The sequence below is a fragment of the Pantherophis guttatus genome, chromosome 8, assembly GCF_059756535.1.
Source record: "Pantherophis guttatus breed Tessera chromosome 8, ASM5975653v1, whole genome shotgun sequence".
In the NCBI taxonomy this organism is placed as follows: Eukaryota; Metazoa; Chordata; class Lepidosauria; order Squamata; family Colubridae; genus Pantherophis; species Pantherophis guttatus.
Genome location: NC_142070.1, coordinates 5,568,911 through 5,593,111, shown reverse-complemented (window position 1 = coordinate 5,593,111; position 24,201 = coordinate 5,568,911). Strand labels below are relative to the sequence as shown.

Here is a 24,201-nt window from a genome sequence, read left to right as displayed (position 1 = left end):
AGGGGAAGGAATCTAAGAGAAATGTTCCCTATTTCGGTTTTATGACTATGGGAAGTTCTAACGCAGAGACCCCCAAAACGGTTTTGATGTACTATAAATCAGGAATACAGGAGGCAGCTCATTAAAATCCTGTTGTTGGTTTGGGAATTAATGACTTTATAAAAATATAGAAAAATCAAGGCATCACTGACGACCTGCTCATTTCAACTCTGATATTGGGAGCATTTTTTTTTAAAAAAAATGAAAAACGTGTAAGGGTATTTAGGAATATCTTAAGAAACTATTTCTTATTCTTGTATAATTATACAACAATATTCCCTCACGATACCCACTGGATAGTCTGCTATTTAAAGCGTTTTACCTGCTCCTGAAAAAAGAATTATATACTATTAAAGCAGAGCTGGTTGTAAGAAAAAGCACATTTCCTTGATGAAATGAATAATTTACCATGCGTGATTGTTCGCTGCTTTTGGCTTTCAGAGTTGCAGAATTACTGACTTACTGTCTCTTTTGAAAGCAATCATTTATTCGGAGATCTTGATTTTGTTTATTCCTAGCCAAGAAGAGGAAAAAATACCTTGGAAATAAAAAGAATTATGTTACGTTCCAAATACTGACATGAGTCAGTTGCCAAGAGTCTGAATTTTAATCACATGAGTATGGGGATGCCGCGACAGTCATAACTGTGAAAAACCAGCCCGAAGTCACTTCCCCCCCCCCCAGTATCATTGTCACTTCAAACAGTCACTAAATGAACGGTTGTAAGCCGAGGACTACCTGTACAAAACGGGAGAAGACTGGAAGTCGCGGTTGAAATTCCACCGAGTACCATCGGTGGAAATCTTCTGTCAACAAGCGCTCCAGTCTTAAGTTTGCTTTCCGCCGGAGTCTGGAGGACGAGGGAGTCAATGTTTATGTTGAACAAATGAGCCGTACAAAGAACGCCAAGGTTAAATAAGTTTATTGAGTTAGCGGTTATGATGGTCTATTGGACTATCTTGCCGTAATCCAAAGCTACACCTACATATTTGTTTCTAAATTCCGACATGATCTCAGCTCCCATGTCTTTTTTTTTTACACATTCTACCACCGGCTCTATGTCTAATAATATTAATTCGCTATAATTATAATAATACAAAAGGCAATGTCAACCACCATGTTGTGCTTCATACTTCACCAGAAGAAACTCAAGTTTGAAAAAGAAAAACGAGTTTGATTGAAAGAGAGGGGCGGGCGGGCGGGCGGGGGGAAGAAGGGAGAAGGCAATGGCTGAAATTAGAGGAGGATTCGTTGCCGTAACACTATTAGAAATAAAAAAAAGGGGGGGGGGAAGTGAGTTAAAAAGGAAGCATTCATTCTGTGTTTTGTTTCGTTGTTTTTTTTTTAAATCACCGTCTGGGTTAAAAATTCACATACCGTAAATGAAGAGGGCTCAAAATTAAATCGTTTCGTTATTCAGGCCACACAGTCAAGCACATTGGCTAGATTACAAAAGCAACACAAGCTGTTATGGACCCCCCCCACACACTGCACTTTCAAGATTTCCCATCTGCAAATGTTCCTGCCAACCTCCACGTTCCGGGCATGGACAAGCTCTTCCTGCCCTAGAGAAGAGAATATTTGATGCTCGGGGTTGAGCTGTGGGGGTCCTTGGGTTCTCTCCGAGCTCGGTTGTTGTCCTGCAGACGTTTCGTGACCCAATTAGGTAACATCATCAGTGGTAGGGTTTGCTCTCTGTTTATATGTAAGTACCATCATGGTATATTTAAGTACTACCAAGTGCCACCAAGGCCACACCCACCGACCCTGATAGGGCAAGGCTTGCCCTATCAGGGTCGATGGGTGTGGCCTTGGTGATACTTCCTACCAATTCAAACCAGGGGTGGGCTCCTGTGGGTTTGGCAGGGTTCGGGCGATCCTCCAGCCAAGGATCGCCAGAGTTCAGCGAACCCACAAATGCCACCCCTGGCTGGCCACGCCCACCTCGCCCCTCCCAAGAGTCTCCACGCGGCCCGTTCATCATTCCAGGTAAGTGCAGGGGCCGCGCGGAGGGTCTGGGAGGGCAAAAAACGGGCCCAACAGAGGTTCCGGAAGTCCGGAAACGGGCCTGTTTCTGGCCTCTGGAGGGCCTACCAATCCTGGGGGAAGCTGTTTTCACTCTCCTGGAGGCTCGAGGAAAGCCTCTGGAACCTGGGGAGGGCAAAAAAACGGGCCTCCTGGAAGTTCTCTAAGTCCGGAAACGGTCCTGTTTCCGGCCTCCGGAGGGCTTCTGGACCCCGGGGAAAGCAGTTTTTGTCCTCCCGGAGGCTCGAGGAAAGCCTCCGGAATCTAGGGAGGGCAAAAATGCCCCCCCTCACCTTGGTGCAGGTGGCCAACTAGGCCACACCCACCATGGCCACACCCAGCCAGCAACAGGGCAGCGAACCCATTGCTAAAGGATCTGAAGCCTACCCCTGATTCAAACGAACAAGCTAACCTTAAATAACAGCTCAGTCAAGGAACCGCCAAGACCAACATTGACAGGGCAAACAACTCATATATAAATAGTCAACCCTACTCCATCTAGCACGGATGACGTTACCTAGATTGGTAACGAAACGTCTGCAAGAAAACAACTAAGCTCGGAGAGCACCAAGGACCCCGCACTCGCCATCCCGATCTCTCCTTCCCTATCCCGGTCTTACAATGCAATTTTTTTCCCCTTTACAAAAAAAAAAAGCCTTCTTTAAAAAATAAATAAAGTATAATAAAGCCTTTTTGTTTTGTTTTGTTTTGTTTTTTTTGCTCCTTTAGGAAAGAGACCGGTGAGACAGGCCGCTAGTCAACATATGAAACGCCTGTATGTCTTTTTTTGGGGGGGGCGGGGCGGGGAAGGAATACTGCATGATGGCTTAATCGAGTCTCGGTTGCATGCAAAATTGACACTGCTTTATTATCCTGGTTCTGCCCCCAACACCCCCTCCCTTTGCCAGACACATACAAGTTGGCAGGTACGCATACAAAAACATGGAAGGCCATTGAAAAAAAAACCAAAAAACCCCTCGTGGTGAAGCCTTAGAAGGAATCCATCGCTTTGAATTCGCTGAGAGCCTGTACGGGCGAAATGTGTTTCTTTTGGGAACCTCTTCGCACCCTGGTCTGATATTCCTCCGGCTTTTCCCTCTTGACTAACGGTTTCTTTTCCGGAGCTTTCATTTTCCAGGAGACCACCGGCGAGTTGACGGCGGCGGTGCCGTAGACTTTCTGATATTTGGTTGAAGCCACGTAGGAGGCTTTGACGGTCAGCACCACGGCGTTCATCAGGTTTTTAGCAGCTTGGATGAGGGACGTGGCACTGTCCAGCTGGGAAAAAAAAGAGCAGAAAAGATGGGAGGATTAACGTCGGAAAGAGTTCAAAAAGGCCGCGCCGATTGTGGAGGCGACCTAATAACATTGCCAAGGAGAAATATTGCGCATTAAAAAATATATATATCTACAGGCTGAAGCTGCTCTTGTGTTAAATACGCAGAGTTCTCAACTTACAATTCGTTTAGGGGCTGTTCGAAGTTACAACGGCACTGAGAAAAGGAAGTTAGGAACTTTTTTCACACTTACGACTGCTGCAGCAACCGCCACGCTCGAATGATCAAAGTTCGGATGCTTGGTAACGTATTTATGACAGTTTGCAGTGTCCCAGGGTCATGGGATCCGCTTTTGTGACCATCTGACAAGCAAAGTCAAGGGGGAAGCCAGATTCCCTTAACAACCATGCTACTAACTTAACAACTGCGGCGATTCACTTAACAACGGTGGCAAGAAAAGTCATAAAATGGGGCAAAACCCCCTTAACAAATTGTTCACTTAGCAGCATAAATTTGAGGCTCAATTGTGGACGTAAGTCGAGGACTAACTATACTACAGTTTGATGGGCTGTGGTGGTGCAGTGGTTAGAACGCAGCATTGCAGGCTAAGTCTGCCCACTGCCGGGAGTTTGATCCTCAACGGCTCAAGGATGACTCAAACTTCCATCCTTCCGAGGTCATTAAAATGAGGACCCGGATTGTTGGGGGGGCAATATGCTTACTCTGTAAATTGCTTAGAGAGGGCTTTAAAGCACTGTGAAGCGGTACATAAGTCCAAGCGCTATCGCTATTGCTACAATTTTTAAAAAAATAGCAAAAATTATCGAGAAAGTGAGAAATCAAAGCACAACTAGAGCTTGATACAAAACTGTTCCGAGTGAACAGAGCAACATGTACAATTGGGATTTTTATACCCAAGATTTTACAAGGTCTGGAGCCAGACATTCATTTAGGAGTTTTTGAGATATTATTGTCTAATAAAGAGTGTTCTCAGTAGCCCTTTTCCAATATTAAAAAAAAAAAATGTATTGGGTTTTACATGAGGCATGTCATTCTGCCTGACAATTGGACATTTATGGTCATGGAACTGTTATTGTGCCAATATAACAGGAGTGAGAAGACAGGTTTTTATATCGTACTAGCTGATAAACCGGCGTTGCCCGGATATTTATTTATCACCGGTTCCCCCTCTCTGTGTGTATCTCTCTCTCTCTTCTCTCTCCCCCTCTCTGTATCTCTCTCTTTCTCTCTCTCTCCCTCTCTCCCTCCCATTCTGTATCTCTCTCTGTGTGTGTCTCTCCCCGTCTCTGTATCTGTCTCTTTCTCCCCCGCTCTGTATCTCTCTCTGTGTCTTTCCCCCCTCTATCTCCCCCTCTCTTTGTATCCCTGCCTGTCTCTCTCTTCCTCTCTTCTCTGTATTTATTTGTGTGTCTCTCCCCCCTATCTCCCCTCTCTCTTTGTATCTCTGTCTCTCTGCCCCTCTTCTCTGTATCTCTTTCTGTGTGTGTCTCTCCCCCTCCTCTCTCTGTGTGTGTCTCTCTCTGCCCCCTCTATTTATTTATTTATTAATTTTATTTCTATACCGCCCTTCTCCCGAAGGACTCAGGGCGGTGTAAAGCCTAATTAAAAACACAAAGACAGACAAAATTTAAAAATAATTAAAATTATTAAATGATAGGCCCAATTTATAAAACCCCAAATTTAAAATCCCATTTAAAACCAATTAAAATCTTTACATTGATAGCCCAGCCTGGCGGAACAACAAAGTTTTGTTGTTCTATGTATCTCTATGTATCGCTCTGTGTGTCTCTCTCTCCCTCTCTATCTCCCCCCTTCTGTTACTATGGCAACTCCACTGTGCTGTACAGTAGAAGCCATTTTAAGGTACAACAGGCTGTATCTTAACAGAACACATACCCCGACAAATGTTAGGGGTGTCTTACCCCCACAGCATTTCTTTCCAAAGAGTAAGTCATCTGTGTACCAAGTTTGGTTGAAATTGCTCAAGGCGTTCCAGAGTTATGCTGGAACATACTCTCACACACACATCCATTTATATATGTTACAACGGCCCTGCAAAATGTGATTTATGACCGTTTTTAAGAGTTATGACTTTCGCAGTATCGCCATGATCATGGGATCGAAATTCAGATGCTTGGCAACTGACTCATACTTATGACCTTTGTGTCCCATGGTCATGTGATCCCCTTTTGCGACCTTCTGACCAGCAAAGTCGATGGGGAAGCCACCCGGTTCCTAACATACCAACTGCAGTGATTCACTTAACAGCTGTGGCAAGAAAGGTCGTAAAATGGGGCAAAACCCCCTTAACAAATGTCTTGCTGAAATTTGGGGCTCAGTTGTGATCGTAAGTCGAGGACTGCCTGTATTGTCAAGGTGGTGAAACAGTCCAGAACTGATAATGAATGAAGCTCTCAATGTTGAATGGCTTTTAATACGGTTACTGTTTTGTTTTAACTACATCCTGTATTTATAGGTTGCCTCGACTTACAATCATTCATTTAGTGACCGTTCGAAGTTACAGTGGCACTGAAAAAAAAGTGACTTATGACCCTTGCAGCGTCCCCATAGTCACGTGATTAAAATTCAGTTGCTTGGCAACTGGCATGTATTTAGGACGGTTGCACTGTCCCTGTCAGGGTGGCAATTAATCCCATTCTGCTTTTGGGTAATTGCACCTTGATTAGAGAATGGATCGTGGCTTTTCCCTTGGAGTATACTTTTTAAAGAAAATAAAACCCGAGATATATTCTAATAAACACATTTTATTATAAAGAAAGTAAAAACATCTTACTAGCTAATGATTACATCTTGGCAGCGTTCCTGCCGTGGAGCTGGGCTGGGGCGACGCCTGGCGTGCCCGCAGAGAGGCCTCTGTGGGCCACCTGTGGCACGCGTGCCAGATGGTCCTAGATCGTCGTAGAGCAATCAGAGATTTGCCTGCAGCTCCCAGCCTCCTTCAGAAATGCTTTTGATTTGGTCTACACAGTCAAGAACAGGGCAACGAGGTATTCCTACACTATATTAACATTTTCTAACAAAAACCCTCTTTATATTGCTTTACTGTCACATGCAAACTAAGCTCCTGAGCTATCTTGTTCACTTAGAATGCCAAGCATCATGAAAAACCTTCAGCTACTTTGTTAAAAATAATTCATTGGCATGTATTTTTCAACTGGTAATTAATTTTTAATCTCCAGATTCAAGGTCACTTTTGCTTTCCCCACCAAAAAAAAAGGCATTTATCTTCCATCTTTTCACTTTAGAAAAAGAAAAAAGAACCAAGTCTAATATATACTGTACATTCAGTCAGCCTAACAGTGACAACATCCCGACTCAGTAACAGTCATAGAGTTGCAAAGGACCTTGGAGGTCATCTAGTCCAACCCCCTCCTCGGGCAGAACTGTGATCCATTGTCGGATACCTAGGCTGAAACTGACAAAGCACATCTTAATATTGATAAAATCGGCAAATATCAACTAAATAAGAACTTCATGATATTAAAAGTTCCTCATTTTAATAATAGAGTTTCTCACCCAGATCCTTCACCCAGAAGTCGTCACCTTGCCTCCCAAAAGGTAAAGACTGTAAAACCTTGCAAGGTGCCTAGGTACATTTTCTACAGGACCAGGTGCGCTTTCTAGTAATTTCTAGAAGTCAGGCTCAGTTCAGGCACTGTACAAAGACTAAAGATCAGGGATGGGGAACCTATGGCACCGGAGCCATCTCTCCGGGCACACCAGCTGTCGCCCATTGCTCTTCCGAGTTTTGGCACGCACATGTGCGCTGGCCAGCTGGTCTTCGCATGTGCAGGAATCAGAGGTGGGTTTCAGCAGGTTCTGACCAGTTCTGGAGAACCTGTAGCAGAAATTTTGAGTAGTTCGGAGAACCGGTAAATACCATCTCTGACTGGCCCCGCCCCCATCTATTCTCTGCCTTCCGAGTCCCAGCTGATCAGGAGGAAATGGGGATTTTGCAGTAACCTTACCCTGGATTGGAGAGGAAATGGAGATTTTACAGTATCCTTCCCCTGCCACGCCCACCAAGCCACACCCACCAAGCAATGCCACGCCCACAGAATCGGTAGTAAAAAATTTTGAAACCCACCACTGTCCTCTATGTTACACAACATACAGTACATATATATTGGAAAAGTACTGTTCCTTTCATCAAAATCACATAATAAAATACAGGTAGTTCTCAATTTATGACCATAATTGAGCACAACATTTCTGTTGTTAAGTGAGACATTTGTTAAGTGAGTTTTGCCCCATTTTACAACCTTTCTTGCCATAGTTGTTAAGGGAATCACTGCGGTTGTTAGTAACACGGTTGTTAAGCGAATTTGGTTTCCCAGTGCCTTTGCTTGACACCAGAACACTGCAACTGTCATAAATATGAATCCATTGCCAAGCACCTGAATTTTGAACACATGACCACGGAGAGGCTACAATGGTCATAAATGCGAAAAACAGTCATAAGTCACTTTTTCAGTGCCATTGTAACTTCGAACTGTCACTAAACAAACTATTGTAAGTCAAGCACTACTCTTAACTCTGTTTAGAATATAACCATGAACACGAAATCTTTGAATTTTGGAAGGTGGTGGTGGAATCTTTTCTTTAAAAACAAAACAAAAAAACTTAATCCACTTAATCACATTTAAAATAATTTACTTATCTGGACATAATGCACATTTAATTCATTAAGATAGATTGCGAGGTAATATAACTGGTCAATCCACAGCTTAGTTACACTCATTTGCATTTTTTCAATTATTAGGAAGAAAACTACTGGGACTCCGAGGCAAAATTAATTGTGTATTTAACCAATTCTGAATTTTAATGCAACCTACCAATGCTATTTTTCTCCTCATAATAGATAACAAACATATCAAAAGCTATAGACAGCTGTTTCGCTAGAAATATATTTTCCCTTTTGAAATGAGATATGAATGCCTCAAAATTGCTCGGCTATTCTAGCCGCAGTGTGTGTGTGTGGAAAATATAAATAAATAAAAAGAGCACAGGGCAATATATATACATTTGCATGGAAAAAGATTCATTTCTTCAATGGGATGATTTAATTGCCTCAGCCAATGTAATTTTTAAACAATAAAATTTAAAAATGGAATCGCAACTCATTTCGCATGCAAGGGATTCCCTTCTAATATAAGGAGATATTTAATTTATGATAACTGGAGGGGGAAAAAACCTAGGCAAAAATGCAATCATAAAAGATAATTAAACATGCCTTAAAATTTCAGTTTGTGAGTTATCTAAAGAACAAGACTTTGAGGAAGAAATAGAGATTGTTCCACCTCAGTTAGCAGTATATAATAATAACTTGCCTTTAACAGATAATTCTAATTATATTCACTTTAAATATGATTTGTAGACGTATCATTGTGTACACATAAAACATGAGGGTGAGGAAACTACCTTATTTAGCCCTGATTCTTTTTCCTCAAAGGGGAAAAATGCAGTTGTGTAGAGTTTGCCAGAATAATATAGACTTGCAGTGGTAAAAAATAAGAATTAACCACAGTGGGAAGTCTCTACTTCAGTCCTGGGTATAAATGGATCTCAACGGTGGGGACCTATTTCTAATGCACAACTACAGCAAACTACAGATCATGGGACACGGAAACTACGGCCGGGAGTTAGTTTTGCATTTCTGGAACATCATCATCATCATCATCATCATCATCATCATCTTCTTCTTCTTCTTCTTCTTCTTCTTCTTCTTCTTCTTCTTCTTCTTCTTCTTCTTCTTCCGCTTCTTCTCCTCCTCCTCCTTCCTCTTTTCTTCTTCTTCTTCTCCTTCTCCTTCTTCTCCTCCTCCTCCCCTTCCCCTCCCTCCTCTCCTCCTCCTTTTCTTCTCCCCCTCCCTCCCTCCCTCTCCTTCTTCTTCTCCTCTTCCCCCTCCCACCCCCCTCCTCTTCTTCTCTTCCCCATCCCTCCTCTTCTTCTTCTTCTTCTTCTTCTTCTTCTTCTTCTTCTTCTTCTTCTTCTTCTTCTTCTTCTTCTTCCTCTTCTTCTCCTCCTCCTCCTCCTTCTTTTCTTCTTCTTCTTCTCCTTCTCCTTCTTCTCCTCCTCCTCCCCTTCCCCTCCCTCCTCTCCTCCTCCTTTTCTTCTCCCCCTCCCTCCCTCTCCTTCTTCTTCTCCTCTTCCCCCTCCCACCCCCCTCCTCTTCTTCTCTTCCCCATCCCTCCTCTTCTCTTCTTCTTCTTCTTCTTCTTCTTCTCCCCCTCCCTCCCTCCCTCTCCTTCTTCTTCTCCTCTTCCCCCTCCCACCCCCCTCCTCTTCTTTTCTTCTTCTTCTTCTTCTTCTTCTTCTTCTTCTTCTTCTTCCTCTTCCTCTCCTCCTCCTCCTTCTTTTCTTCTTCTTCTTCTCCTTCTCCTTCTTCTCCTCCTCCTCCCCTTCCCCTCCCTCCTCTCCTCCTCCTTTTCTTCTCCCCCTCCCTCCCTCTCCTTCTTCTTCTCCTCTTCCCCCTCCCACCCCCCTCCTCTTCTTCTCTTCCCCATCCCTCCTCTTCTTCTCTTCTTCTTCTTCTTCTTCTTCTTCTTCTTCTTCTTCTTCTTCTTCTTCTTCTTCTTCTTCTTCTTCTTCTTCTTCTTCTTCTTCTTCTTCTCCTCCTCCCCCTCCTCCTTCTTCTTTTCTTCTTCTTCTCCTTCTCCTTCTTCTCCTCCTCCTCCTCCTCCCCTTCCCCTCCCTCCTCTCCTCCTCCTTTTCTTCTCCCCCTCCCTCCCTCTCCTTCTTCTTCTCCTCTTCCCCCTCCCACCCCCCTCCTCTTCTTCTCTTCCCCATCCCTCCCCTTCTTCTCCTTTTCTTCTTCTCTTCCTCCCCTTCCCACTCCTCCTTCTCTTCCTCCTCCCCTTCCCCTCCCTCCTCTCCTCTCCTTTTCTTCTCCCCCCTCTCCTTCTTCTTCTCCTCTTCCCCCTCCCACCCCCCTCCTCCCCTTCTTCTCTTCTTCTTTTCTTCTTCTCTTCCTCCCCTTCTCTCCTCTCCTCCTTCTCTTCCTCCTCCCCTTCCCCTCCCTCCCCTTCTCCTCCCCCTCCCTCTCCTTCTTCTCCTCCTCCACTCTCCCTCCCTCCCCTTCTCCTCCTCCTCCTCTCCTTTTCTTCTCCCCCTCCTTTACTCCTCCTCCTCCTTCTTCAACTTTTGTGACCTTCTGACAAGCAAAGCCAAAGGTGGAAGCCAGATTCATTTAATAACCGTGTGACTAACTTAACTAACTGCAGTGATTCACTTAAGAACCGCAGCAAGAAATGGGGCAAAACAACTGTCTCACTTAAAAATATCTCACTCAGCAACATCGATTTTGGGCTCAGTTGTGATCGTAAGTCGAGGAGAACCTGTATTAGTTCCCATGCACCCATGGTGGGGGCCTTGGATACTCAGGTTAATTTTGAGTTGGGAAGGGATCCAGATAGCTTTGCTCTGCAAATCTCATTTGCTTCCTAGTCATTTCAGTTTTCTCTTCTCATTTGCAGTGAACTTTTTCCAATAATATAACAATGGTCCTCTTTCTCATTTGAGTAATGATCCGTGTCTTTATTTAATTTTTTAAAAACATAAGCGTAGAGACTGCCGGAGCTTTTGAAAGCTCTCACAATCAACAAAAATAAAATCTAATAGATTTTCCCCCCCACCAACTAAAACTTCCGAATCGAGGAACCGAGCTCCACCTAATTTGGGCCACTAATTCCCTATTTTTCATCCTCCCCAGATTTCAACGAGCAGCAGAATTTTTTTATTCCATTTTAGATCTATTCTCTTTCGACATTTTAACATTATCCCCACGTATCGCGGGGCAGAACCACAAGCAGACGACAAGCGTTAAGAGGTAAATAAGCAAGGGGGAAAAAATGTCACCAGCCATGGATGTAACATTCTCACAAGTTCCGTGGGCAATTTTGTGCAAGAGTTTTGACATCTCTTTGACAAGGGACAGAGCTAAAGGGAGATATGAGCAAGGCAGAGACCATTTCGCCTTTATTTCAATACCGAAGGATATAAGGCAGAAAAGAGGATTAACAAGATCTGAAAACAAGAAGAAAAAATTCATATGCTTCTTATGTTCAAAATGCAGGTAAATCCTCAATTTACAACAGTTCATTTAAGGACTGTTCGAAGTTACGACGTCACTGAAATGAGTGACTTATGACCATTTTTAATACTTACAACCAGTGGTGGGATTCAGGTAATTTAAAAACCAGTTCTCTGCCCTAATGATTTCTTCCAACAACCAGTTTGCCAAACTGCTCAGAAAGTTAACAACCGGTTCTCCCGAAGTGATACGAACTGGCTGAATCCCACCACTGCTTAAAACCCAGTCGTGGGTTGCTACCGGTTCATCCCGGTTCGGGCAAAACGGTAGCAGCTGCAGCCGGAGGCTCCACCCACCCGCCCGGACGTCATCAAATACGATTTGCGCATGTAAATGAACCAGTAGGAAAGGTAAGTAAAACCCACCCCCGTTACGACCCCAGCACCATCCCCATGGCCATCCGGTGAAAATTCAGACGCTTTGACAACTGTCTCATATTTATGACGGTTGCAGTATCCCAGGGTCTCGTGATTTCCTTTTGCGAACTTCTGACAAGCAAAGTCAATGGGGAAGCCAGATTCACTTAACAACCGTGTTGCTAACTTAACAGACGCACTGATTCGCTTAACAGCGGTGGCACGAAAAGTTATAAAATGGGGGCAAAGCTCACTTAACAACTGTCTCGCTTAGCAACGGAAACGTTGGACTCAATTGTGGTCGTTAAGTCGAAGACTACATGTAATTAGTACAATAAGGATTATTTAGGCTGGTCTCTTCCTTTGGCTTCCTTGTGAAGTGAGCTCTCTGTTTTGCTCGCGAGGCAAAATAACAACTCCTGACCTCAATTAGCTCATTTTTTCCTTGCTTTCACTTTAAGTGGGCCCCACTGCCTGCTTAACGCTTAACAATATGGCCGGATATCAATAAATGTGAAAGCTTCCCTTGCTGATTGCTAAATAAGTAATTTCTTGATTTATTTTCCTAAAGAAAATAAAACGGGCATGTCTACTTTAATGAAAAGAAGGACGAGGGGAGACATGAGAGCAGTCTTCCAATATTTGAGGGGCTGCCACAAAGAAGAGGGGGGGGTCCATCCAACGCTGGGATTCACTTATCTTCACTACCGGTTTGCAAATGTGAGCGCACGTGCCACCTCCGCACATGCGCAGGGCCTTCTGCGTATTCGCAGAACGTCCAAAATGTGGATAAATGGGACATGATGACATCCGGGCGGGTGGGAGGAGCCACCCGCAGGAGCCACTACCAGTTCGCCCGAACCGGATAGAACCGGCTGAATATCACCACTGGATCCACTTATTCTCCAAAGCATCTGAAGGCAAGACAAGAAGCAAAAGATGGGAACTAATGTAGGAGAGAAGCAACCTAGAATTAAGGAGGAATTTCCTGACAGTGAGAACAATTCATCAGTGGAACAACTTGCCTCCAGACGTTGTGGGTGCTCCATCACTGGGAGGTTTTGAAGAAGAGACCGGACAACCATTTTCCAGGATGATATAAGGTGTCATGCTCAATGTAAACTAGAGAGCAATTTCTTCAACCACCTTCTCAAAGATAATTTTAAGTAATTCCTAAGGGTGGGGGAGGGTGATGTGTATAAGATGTACTCAATAAAGCCAGCCTCTTGTGGGTGGCCCGCTCCCGTCACTTCCACGGCCATTGCATATTGAGAAAGCGGTTTTCCTATGTATGAATAGGTAAAGGTAAAAGTTTCCCTCGCACATACGGGCTAGTCGTTCCCGACTCTAGGGGGCGGTGCTCATCTCCGTTTCAAAGCCGAAGAGCCAGTGCTGTCCGAAGACGTCTCCGTGGTCATGTGGCCAGCATGACTCAATGCCAAAGGCACACAGAGCGCAGTTACCTTCCCACCAAAGGGAGTCCCTATTTTTCTTTTTCATGTGTCACACCTGAGCATTTTATTTTACTCATTAAACAAATTTATATAGCTGCCCAACACACATAGGTGACTCCAGGTCGCTTACAAAAAAGTTAAAAATCCATCAGATAATAAAATCCCACAATTTTATTGGATTTTATTGGATTTGTCTAAAGGATTTCCTCCTTTAGACAAAAGGATGAAGGCTGTATATGCAACAAAGTCTACTTTTAAATTATTTGTGTCTGTAGTTTCGGAATCACCTGCTCTGGTTTCTTTCCAGGTATGTTACAAATAGTAAAACAATGCCTTTTCTTTTCTTAAAATCCGTGTCCATTCATTCTCCTGAATGATGGTTCCCCTCACTCCTGATATCATTTTGTGAATGGCGTCTGTGAGTTTCACGGTCTCAGGTGGTTTCTGGGTGGGAAAATCCTGGGGACATCCTAGGACAATGCCTGCTCTTCGCCTTAACCTCACAAACGAAACCCCTCCACCAAATAAATAATAAAAAACTTTAATTATACTTTTAAAGACTTTTTACAGTGCAAAATTGAAACCAGCTTTAATGTACTGTACGAAATACATTCGAACTCCATATTGAAAAGGCAGGCACCAATATGAGTACACCGTCCTGAGTCCCTCGGGAGAAGGTGTGGTACATAAATTTGAAATAAAATAAAATAAAATAAAATAAAATTAGAGACCCACGGAATTAAGTGTCAGCTGGACAATAAAACAACCTTTATTTTAGGTTGCTCTATGTAGTTTCCTCTCAGCCTAATAGGTGGTCCCTATTTTTCTACTTGCATTTTTTACATGTTTTCGAACTGCTAGGTTGGCAGAAGCTGGGACAAGGAACGGGAGCTCACCCCGTTACGCGGCACTAGGGACTCGAACTGCTGAACTGCCGACCTTTCTATCGACAAACTCAGCGTCTTAGCCACTGAGCTACCGTGTCCCTTATGTACGAATAGAATAAAAACTGTATTGTCACTTTAAATGTACACTAGTCAACGAAAAATAAAATGAAATTTTGTTGCATTCGGCTCTCAAAAGAAAACCATTATGCTTATACTCACATACACACACATATATGACACAGAGAAACACCACAGTCTAGTTCGAGTGTACACATATATGTGGCGTGAGAAACGAATCCTGCGAGTTTGCCAGACAGATGGCATAAGGAACAAAGCAAAACAAACCTTCTCCCAGAGGGGAACAACAGAAACAGACTGTGTAGTGGGTGTGTGGGATCTCTAACAATGCTTCAAGCTCTAAGCACATAGCGCTTATAAGTAGCATCCTGAATAATGGGAAGCAAGCTTCCTATAATCTTCTCTGCTGTCCTCACCACTCTCTGTAGGGACTTTCTATCTGAGGCATTGATGTGACCCTACTAAACAGGAATGCAGTTTGTTAAGACGCTCTCAATCGTGCCTCTGTAAAAAGTGGCCAGGACTGAAGGAGAAAGATCCATGGAGAAATAATCAATACAGGCAATCCTTAACTGACAACAGTTCATTTACTGACCAACTCTGGTTGCACTGAAAAAAAGTGATTTATGGCCATTTTTCACAATTATGATTGTTGCAGCATCCCCATGGTGATGGGATTTACATTCGGATGCTTGACAACTGGTTCATATTTATGACGGTTGCAGTGTCCTGGGTCCATGTAATTCCCTTTTGCGACCTTCTGACAAGTCAATGGGAAGACAGATTCACTTAACAACCCTACTACTAATTTAACAACTGCAGTGATTCACTTAACAAATGTGACAGGAAAAGTCGTAAAATGGGGCAAAACCCACTTAACAAATTTTTCACTTAGCCACATAAATTCTGGCTTCAATTGTGACCGTAAGTGGAGGTCTACCTGTACAGGTAGTCCTTTGCTTACAACGATTTGTTTAGTGAAGTTGAAAAAGTGACTTTGAACAGGTCCTCGCACTAATGACCATCACAACCGTCACAACCACATGATCAAAATTCAGGGGCTTGGCAACTGGAATGTATTTACCACAGTGACAGCATCCCTGAGGTCATGTGATGGCAATTGACAACCTTCTTAGTCTGCTTCTGACAAGCAAAGCCAACAAGGGAAGTTGGATTCATTTAACAACTGCATGATTCACTTAGAAAATGCCATGATTTGCTTAACAACCATGGCAAAAAAGTTCATAAAATGGGGCATTTAATACAACAGAATAACAGAGGAGATCTTCTAGTCCAACCCTCTGCTAAAGCAGGAAACCCTATATAGGTAGATCTTGACTTATGACCACAATTGAGCCCAAAATTTCTCTTGCGAAGTGAAACATTCGCTAAGTCAATATTGCCCCGTTTTACGACCTTTCTTGTTAACAGTTGTTAAGTGAAACACTGGAGTTCTAACCCAGTTTTTAAGTGCATCTGCCTTCCCCCCTTGACTCTGCTGATCAGCAAGTCCCAAAAGGGGATCACATGACCTCAGGACACTGCGACCGTCATAAATATGAGTCAGTTTCCAAGCGCCTGAATTTTGAACCCATGACCATGAGGATGTTGCAATGGTTGTAAAGTGGGGGAAATGGCCGTGGCTCACTTTTTTCAGTGGCGTTGTAACTTTGAACCGTCACTAAAGGAACTGTTGTAAGTCGAGGACTACCTGTACAAGAGTGGTATTCAGGGGTTGGTTCTACTTACCTTTACTACCGGTTCGCAATGGGGCCGCGTGCGCGCTCTTCTACGCATGCACAGAAGCGTTCTGATGACGTTGGGTTCGGTGGGCAGAGCCTCCCACCAGTTTTAACTACTGGTTCTATAGAACTGGTGCGAACCAGGGGCAACCCACCACTGGCGGTATTCAGTTACCTTCGCTAGCGGTTCAACAAATGTGAGCTCGCACATGCCACCTCTGGGCATGTGCAGGTCCTTCCGGGCATGCGCAGAGCATCAAAAACGGGACATGATGACGTCCGGGTGGGTGGGTGGAGCCTCCCGCAGCCTCCACTACCGGTTCTCTCAAAATGGATCGAACCGGCTGAATACCACCACTGTACCTGCACCATTTCAGACAAATAGTTGTCCATCCTCTTCTTCAAAACTTCTAGTGTTAGGGCAACCTATTTGATCTGGACATTAAAAGGAAATGTCTGTATATGCACGGACCTTTTACTAGCAAGACAAAGGTTGTTCTTTGATAGCCTTGTTTTCCTTGTTATCAAATCAAGATGCTGCGTCGAATCAAAATAGACCAAAGCCTCAAAGTGCATCAAAGTGTGAGCAGTGATGCTACGTGCAGCCACAATCAATAGATTTGTGCCTTCTTTTTTTTTTTTTTTGTCCTTTTGTTTCACACGGTTTCTATCAGCTTTAGCGACTTTTCTTGGACATAGTCATTTAAATCCATTTTATCGATGGGACAATTTGTTTTCCTCCAGATACTGGAAGATCTGACTTTTTTTTTTTTTTTTTTACAGCCAATTAAGAGAACGACAACTCGATCATGGGAAATTAACCACCTTAACAAATTTCTCCCCATCGTACGTGTTAGAGTCATAGGATGATTCCCTTTGGGCCCCGAGACCTCAGGAATTCGGTTTGAACCCAGCAACTTTGAGTAACGTTTTGAGGGATGCAACCGAGTGCACGCATTACAAATGCGTTTTTTCTCGACGACGTTCTGTTTATTATCAATTGTAAACCGAGGAGGAGAAATTTTTGCCAGCGGGTTGCTACAAAATTCGAAATGCAATCGGCGTGTCTTGATTCTGTTTTGTGTGGTTCGATTCTCCTTTAAAAGGGCAAAAAAAAAAAAAAAAAGTACAGGGGTGGGCTTCAAAAATTTTAGCAAGGGGTTTTTTGCCTGATTGTTGGGTGGGTGTGGCCATGGTGGGCGTGGCCTAGTCAGCTCTTGCACCACGGGGGTGCAAGAGCTTTTGCCCTCCCCGGGCTCCAGAGGCTTTTTTTGAGCCTCCGGGAGGGTGAAAAAACGGCCTCCCCAGGCTCCGGAGGCCCTCTAGAGGCTGGAAATGGGCCCGTTTCCAGACTTCCCGAACTTCTGGTAGGCCTGTTTTTTGCCCTCCCCGAGACTCTGTGCGCGCTCTGCACATACCTGCATCCAAAATGGACCACATGGGGACTCCTGGGAGGGGAGGGGCAGGGTGGGCGGGGCCAGCCAGGAGTGGGATTTGGGGGTTCTCCGAACTGCACAGAATCTTAGCTAGTGGTTCTCCCGAACCCCTACGAATCCCAAGTGGCCCAGCCCTGGCTTTATCTGGGAATAAGCCTCAGTGAATTCTATCAGTTTACATTTGAATAAGCACGACTGCAGACAGCAAACCTTCCCCGTAAAACAGAAGCTCTATAAGTTTTCTACAGCTGGTGTCAGGCAAATGAGAAGAAGCGGAAAAAACCTGCTGCCATGTCTATTTGCAGAGTTTGGGAGTTCGTTGTTTAATTTTCTGTAAGGAAGATGTGTTCGAACCCACACTTGTGTGCAAAGGAACCCTAATGAATTAAGAGATACTCACTTCCAACTCCATCTGCAGAGAGACCACATTTCATTTCATTTTCATTTAATCCCCTGCCTGTCTCCTCTAGTGAGTACTCTAGGCGGTTAGTGATATTTCAAAAGAAAAGAAAGCAGAATCCAAATGATATTAACAATAACAACAGATGCTAACATTATTTTACATTTGGACCTTAAAAGCCTGTTGACAGAAATGCATGTTGATAGAATCTTGAAATGCTAAGCGATAAGGAGACATGGAGTCCACCCATAGTTTTCTTTTTCTCTTTTCTTTCTTTCTTTCTTTCTTCCTCCCTCCCTCCCTCTTTCTTTTCTTTCTTTCTGTCTTTTTTCCTTTCTTTCTTCCCTCCCTCCCTCTTTCTCTCTTTTCTCTCTCTCTCTTTTTCTTTTTCTTTCCTTTTTCTTTCTTTTTCTTTCTTCCCTCCCTCCTTCCCTCTTTCTTTTTCTTTCTTCCTTTCTTCTTCCCTCCCTCTCTCTCTTTTTCTTTCTTTCTTTCTTTCTTTATCTCTTCTCTTTCTTTTTCTTTCTTTCTCTCTTTCCTTTTTCTTTCTTTTTCTTTCTTCCTTTCTTCCTCCCTCCCTTTTTTTCTTTCTTTCTGTCTTTTTTCCTTTCTTTCTTCCCTCCCCCTCTCTCTTTCTCTCTCTCTCTCTTTTTCTTTCTCTCACTCTCTTTTTCTTCTTTCCTTTTTCTTTCTTTTTCTTTCTTCCTTTCTTCTTCCCTCCCTCCTTCCCTCTCTTTCTTTTTCTTTCTTCCTTTCTTCTTCCCACCCTCTCTCTCTTTCTCTCTCTCTTTCTTTTTCTTTGTTTCTCTCCTTCTTTCTACATGTGTATGTGTATGGCTGTGTGAGAGAGAATTGGGCTGGTGATGGACTCGCACGCTATTGTTCCTCCCTCCCTCTTTCCTGTTTTTATATATGTTTATATATTATGAATTATTTTACAAAAATATATATTTTTATAAATAATTCAAGGCAGCAAACTTACTAATAATCCTTACTTCTCCTATTTTCCCCACCATTAATAACCCTGCACGATGGATTGGGCTGAATGAGAGGGACTGGCTCAAAGTCACCAGCCTGATTTCATGCCTAAAGTGGCACTAGAACTCACCATCTCCCGGTGATTGGCCTAAAGTCACCTGCTGGCTTTTGTACCTTTAGGTGGACTAGAACTCACTATTTCCTAGTGATTGGCTTAAGCCTTAAAGGCACCTAGCTTGCTTTCATGCCTAAAATGGGACTGGAACTCACTGTGACTGACCCAAATTCACCCAGCCAGCTTTCACGGCTAAAGCAGAACTAGAACTCACTCTCTCCTGGCAATTGCCCCAAAGTTACTTAGCTAGCTTTTGTACCTAAGGCAGGGCTACAACTCACTGTCTCCTGGCAATTAACCCAAATGGCAATTAACCCAATTAACCCAAAGTCTTCCAGCCAACTTTCATCCCTAAGGTGGAACTAGAACTCACCATCTCTAGCCTGGTGCCTTAACCACTAGACCAAACAGCTGAAAGAAGTGAAGAAGTACCATGTTTCCCTGAAAATAAGGCTCTGTCTTATATTTTTTTGAACCCTGAAATAAGCGCTTGGCCTTATTGCCATGAACTCAAAAGCCTGATTGGGCTTATTATCAGGGGATGTCTTACTTTGGGGGAAACAGGGTATATATAAAGGCAGTCAACAGGTAACCCCATAGGCAAAAGGAATGTCCAAAGCCTTTTGTTAACCATCTAAACCAGGGGTCACCAACCTTCCAGACCTCAGGGACCACTAAATTCATAATTTTAAACCCTGAGGACCACTAATATGATCTGCCTAATGACTGGCTGGGTGGGTGTCGCTAGGTGGTCATGTGACTGGGTGGGCGTGGCCAACTCGATCGCCAACTCAATATCATTCACATCGAGGGGCGCCTCGACAGCCTCTATTCACCCCTCCCCTCCCAGCCACTCCTCGCCTGCCCGCCCGGGTCCAATAGGAAGCAGTTGTTGGAGCTAAGCAGCCACCACGAGAAAGAGTTGGCAAAACAGCTCAGTTCAAATTGGATCTGACCGAGAAGGAGGCTCAGCAGAAGCACCGCACTGAGGACTAGGAGCATAGGCTTTCCAAGCAGAGGGAAGACTTGAGGGAGTGCAAGGCCAGGTACCGGCACCTGGAGGGTCAGCGGCTTAGATGGTCAGCCAGTTCCAGGCCATGATGCAGTCCCACTGGAACGAGGCCCTCCGGCTCTTCACCACCAGCGGTGCTTCCCTCCAGCCTTCGCCCAAAGCCCCACACCAGGAGGCTGAAGCAGACCCCGAGTCTGAATTTCTCCCCCTCTCCCACCCACACAAACATACCCCGAAGGGGGAGACTCTCTGCAGCAACACAAGCGTTCATTGCACATATCCAGCCCAGGGGCCGTAGTTTGAGGACCCCTGATTTAAAAAATACAAAATAAGTTTTCTGTGGACCATCAACATTTTCTCGCGGACCACCAGTTGGTGACCGTTGATCTATAACACCCAGAAAGTCCACAAATGGCTTCCAAACTCTGCAGGAATCTTGCTTGCCTGATGGTGCTCTCCTAATAGAGACTCTCCCAAAATATAATCTCGGATGTTTATCCCAGAATTGGTCTGTAAAGCACTTTCTAAATCCTGGTGTAAAGGTAATGAAGTAAACATAAGGAAATTATATGGATGTCTTGTTTCATTGGAGCTGCACAAAAGCTACTCTTTCGGGGGCAGGAGAGACAGCAGATGTGTCTGGAAAACAGACACCAGATTTGTGCATTGTACGATTCAAAGCACACTCAAATAACCACCTCCGTATTTCTAATTCTGACATGATGAGAAGGATGACAGAATAGGCAGCAGCAGCAGCAGCAGCTGGCTGATTTTATCGGGTTTCAGATGCTAAGCAGGGTCTGGCTTGGTTGATATATGGATGTGCCAATCTCAGGGTTGTAGGTTACTCAGGAAAGTCTAAAACAACGCCCCCCAATTTTCATACTACTGATAGAACTAGGAGCTGCCACAAAGAAGAGGGAGTCAAGCTATTCTCCAAAGCACCTGAAGGCAGAACAAGAAGCAATGGATGGAAACTAATCAGCAACCTAGAACTAAGGAGAAATTTCCTGACAGTGAGAACAATTAATCAGTGGAACAACTTGCCACAAGAAGTTGTGAATGCTCCAACACTGGAAGTTTTTAAGAAGAGGTTGGATAACCATTTGTCTGAAGTGGCGTAGGGTTTCCTGCCTAAGCAGGGGGTTGGACTAGAAGACCCCCAAGGTCTCTTCCAATGCTGCTATTCTAGGCTAACTCAAATTTTGATATTAAGTCAATATCTGTGGGGTGCTTGGCTCTTTCTGAGCTTAGTGATTTCCTTGCAGAAGTTTCACGATCAAACTAGGTAACATCGTCAGTGCTTAGAAAGGAGTGGAATTTGAGGAGAGTGATGGGGGTGGAGGAGGAGGAGGAAGAGGAGGAGGAGGACTGTGGGGTCTTTGGTGGTCTCTGAGCTTGGTGGTTTTCTTGCAGATGTTTTATTACCCAACTAGGTAATATCATCAGTGCTGGAAAGGAACGGAGCTTACTCTCTGTTTATATACAAGGGACTTGCACCGTCAGTGTTGCTAAGAGTGGTCTTGGCAGTTAATCACTGCAGATTAACACCATGATTAACACCAGATCAATAATATCCCAATCAAGGAAAGAGACTCAGACAAACAACCCAACAGTAATCAGTCTAATCAAGGATGGAACCACCAAGAATGCTCCCACCAGTACTACTAACAGGGCAAGCCACTTGTACCAGGGGTGGGTTCTATTTTTTTTACTACCGTTTCTGTGGGCGTGGCTTATTTTGTGGGCGTGGCTTGATGGTCATGTGACAATTATTTAGGATTTAGCAGAGGTACTGGTCTACCAGGCTTTTAACTGCTTGCAGAGCTATACCAATCTATACCTATACCTATTTGTTTTTTGCAGGCACTGATCTACTCATGTATTTTTGCAGGCACTGATCTACTCATGTATTTTTGCAGGCACTGATCTACTCATGTATTTTTGCAGACACTGATCTACTCATGTATTTTTGCAGACACTGATCTGCTCATGTATTTTTGCAGGCACCGGTCTACTCATGTATTTTTGCAGGCACTGGTCTACCCATTTATTTTTTGCAGGCACTGATCTACTCATGTATTTTTGCAGGCACCAATCTACTCATTTGTTTGCTTTTAACACTAATCAGCTGTAGGGAGGCCCTTTGAAGCGCCGCGGCAAGAGTTTAAACAGTTTTTTTCCCTCTAGCCGGGACTAGAGGGACTCAGGAGGCAGCAATAGATTGGGGATGGGGCCAAATAAAAGGTAAGAATAACGCGGGGAGTGGGGGGGCACGGGGTGTGTGTGTGTGTGGGGGGGCAGAACTGGTTCGGTGACATCATATCGTCACCGCTACCGGCTCAGGAGAACTGGGCCGAACCGGGAGGAACCCACCACTGACTTGTACATAAACAGAGAGCAAAGCCCCTCCCTTCTAGCACTGATGACGTTACCTAGTTGGGTAATGAAACGTTTGCAAGAGAAGAACCAAGCTCAAGGCAGCACCAAGGATCCCACAACTTCCATACCACAATCAAGAAAAACTACACAGATGTGTTCAGGGAGGCATGAGGAATGACGCTTGAATTGAATGACACTTTAAGATAATAGTATTAGTACACATCCAGAGTCTTTCAATGGAGTTTTGTCCAGATAACTAGAGTTCGTGCAGAATCACTTCTAGATGTACATTTCGAACTTCACCGGATCAGGCTGTGGGAAGCTGATCAAGATAACCCCCTGTCCAAATATGAAACAAGCCAAACTTGATCAAGCTTCAACCCCTACAGGCTTTCCACCTTTCTTCATTATCTTAAATTAATGATCTTGCCTGAGGTGACATCTCCACTTTATTTTACATATGACCTTGGCGAAAGACGTCATTCTTTGAAGGATGGAGCTGAGAGTTTTCTCCTGATCTGTGGTCCTTGGGTCACTTCATCCCTACCCATTCATTAGCAGCACTTTATGCTGGATGCCTCAATTTGGTCTCCAACTCTCCCTTCAAGGTTCAAAGGAACAACTTTGTTATTCTGAGTAAAAAGGGCACATTTTCAAGCAAGGTCTCCAATGAAGCTCCCCCGCTCAACTCCTAAGACTTGGCTCTGACGGGCGAACGTGCCTCAGTTGGCACCAAAAGTGAACGGAATAATAAAAAAGGAATAAAACGGAATAAACTCTTGACTTATCCACGTCTTCTACTGTGTTCCCTTTAGAAACTAATCCTTTCCATTTCTTTTTTAAAACCTCAGTTTTCTTTTTTAATTCACAGCTTTTCCTCCTACAAAAAGAGGATCGAGCGAGACTAAAAGCAACTTGGGGTTTTTCAGCGTTTTGTGTGAGGAAAAAAAACGGCGTATTAATTCTCCTTTGAATGCAAGCAGGCGATTCGTTTACAATGAAGTTTGCTAATCGCTCAAGAAAAAAAGAGCACTTAAAATCTAATTGTCTGAGACTTTCTCGAGGTATTGAAAGAAAGGCAGCTATATTTGTTCAAACAAACAAACAAACTGTAGGCTTAGAACAGGATATTTATTCCAGTGACAATTTTAAAATATTTGCATTGTTTCTCTGTTGATCAACTAACTGGAGATGGGTATTTGGGACTCAGTTTTCCCAGAAAAGAACGCAATTCCTTAAGGCGCCTTTTGGCTAGAGTGAATTATTCCTTTCCTCCTCTCTTTGATCTTCTCTAGACATGCAAAAAAAAAACAAAAAAAAAACTTCAGAGGAATAAATAGGATTAAAAGGTGAAATGATTAATTAACCCCCTGTCCCTCAAGGGGGAATAAACATCTGAAACAATAACAAATAATTATACTGATAATAAGTGTTATTTGCTATGCAGGGCTAACAAAAGGCAAGGGCAAAAACAATGGAAGACCTCACCATTTTTTTTTTGCTAGGAAAAAAATAATAATAAGGTGGTTAAATGTAACTAAGATAGCCAGTTTGGTGTAGTGGTTAGGGCAGGGGTCGGCAACCTGCGGCTCTGGAGCCGCATGTGGCTCTTTCATCCCTCTGCTGCGGCTCCCTGTTGCTGGTCGGCTCCACAATTGATAGGGCTTTCGGTTAGGACAGGTAGAGGAAAAAGAATGCTGTGCTAGGAGGAGACTCTATGGTGGGGAATCGGACTTCTGGTCAGCAGAGGAAAAAGGACACTGTGCTAGGAGGAGACTCTATGATAGGGGAACCAGATTTCTGGTTGGTTCCAGAATTGAACAGGGACTTCCGGGTAGGACCTTTGTGGCTCTTTGAGTGTTTAAGGTTGCCGACCCCTGGGTTAG

The 24,201-nt window shown here is 43.9% G+C and overlaps 1 protein-coding gene and 1 long non-coding RNA gene across 9 annotated transcripts in view; both read right to left on the bottom strand.

Moving 5' to 3' along the window:
- Positions 1-943: 943 nt before the first annotated feature.
- CTNNA2 (catenin alpha 2) overlaps positions 944-24,201 on the bottom strand; it is a 575,368-nt gene continuing 552,110 nt past the window's right edge. For 4 of the 8 annotated variants that reach the window (XM_087874837.1, XM_087874835.1, XM_087874834.1 and 1 more), the window contains one exon: positions 944-3,342. In XM_087874837.1, the coding sequence (XP_087730963.1) occupies positions 3,055-3,342 (288 nt within the window). In that variant the 3' untranslated portion in view covers positions 944-3,054. Of the gene's footprint in view, positions 3,343-23,427; positions 23,607-24,201 lie in introns of those variants that run through there. The other 4 variants (XM_087874839.1, XM_087874841.1, XM_087874838.1 and 1 more) reach the window with 1 other exon arrangement.
- On the bottom strand, positions 5,178-9,116 carry LOC148112543 (uncharacterized). The gene is made up of 2 exons (XR_015729131.1): positions 7,676-9,116; positions 5,178-7,221 (listed from the first exon to the last, which is right to left on the bottom strand). It is a non-coding gene; the product is annotated as an uncharacterized LOC148112543 (long non-coding RNA).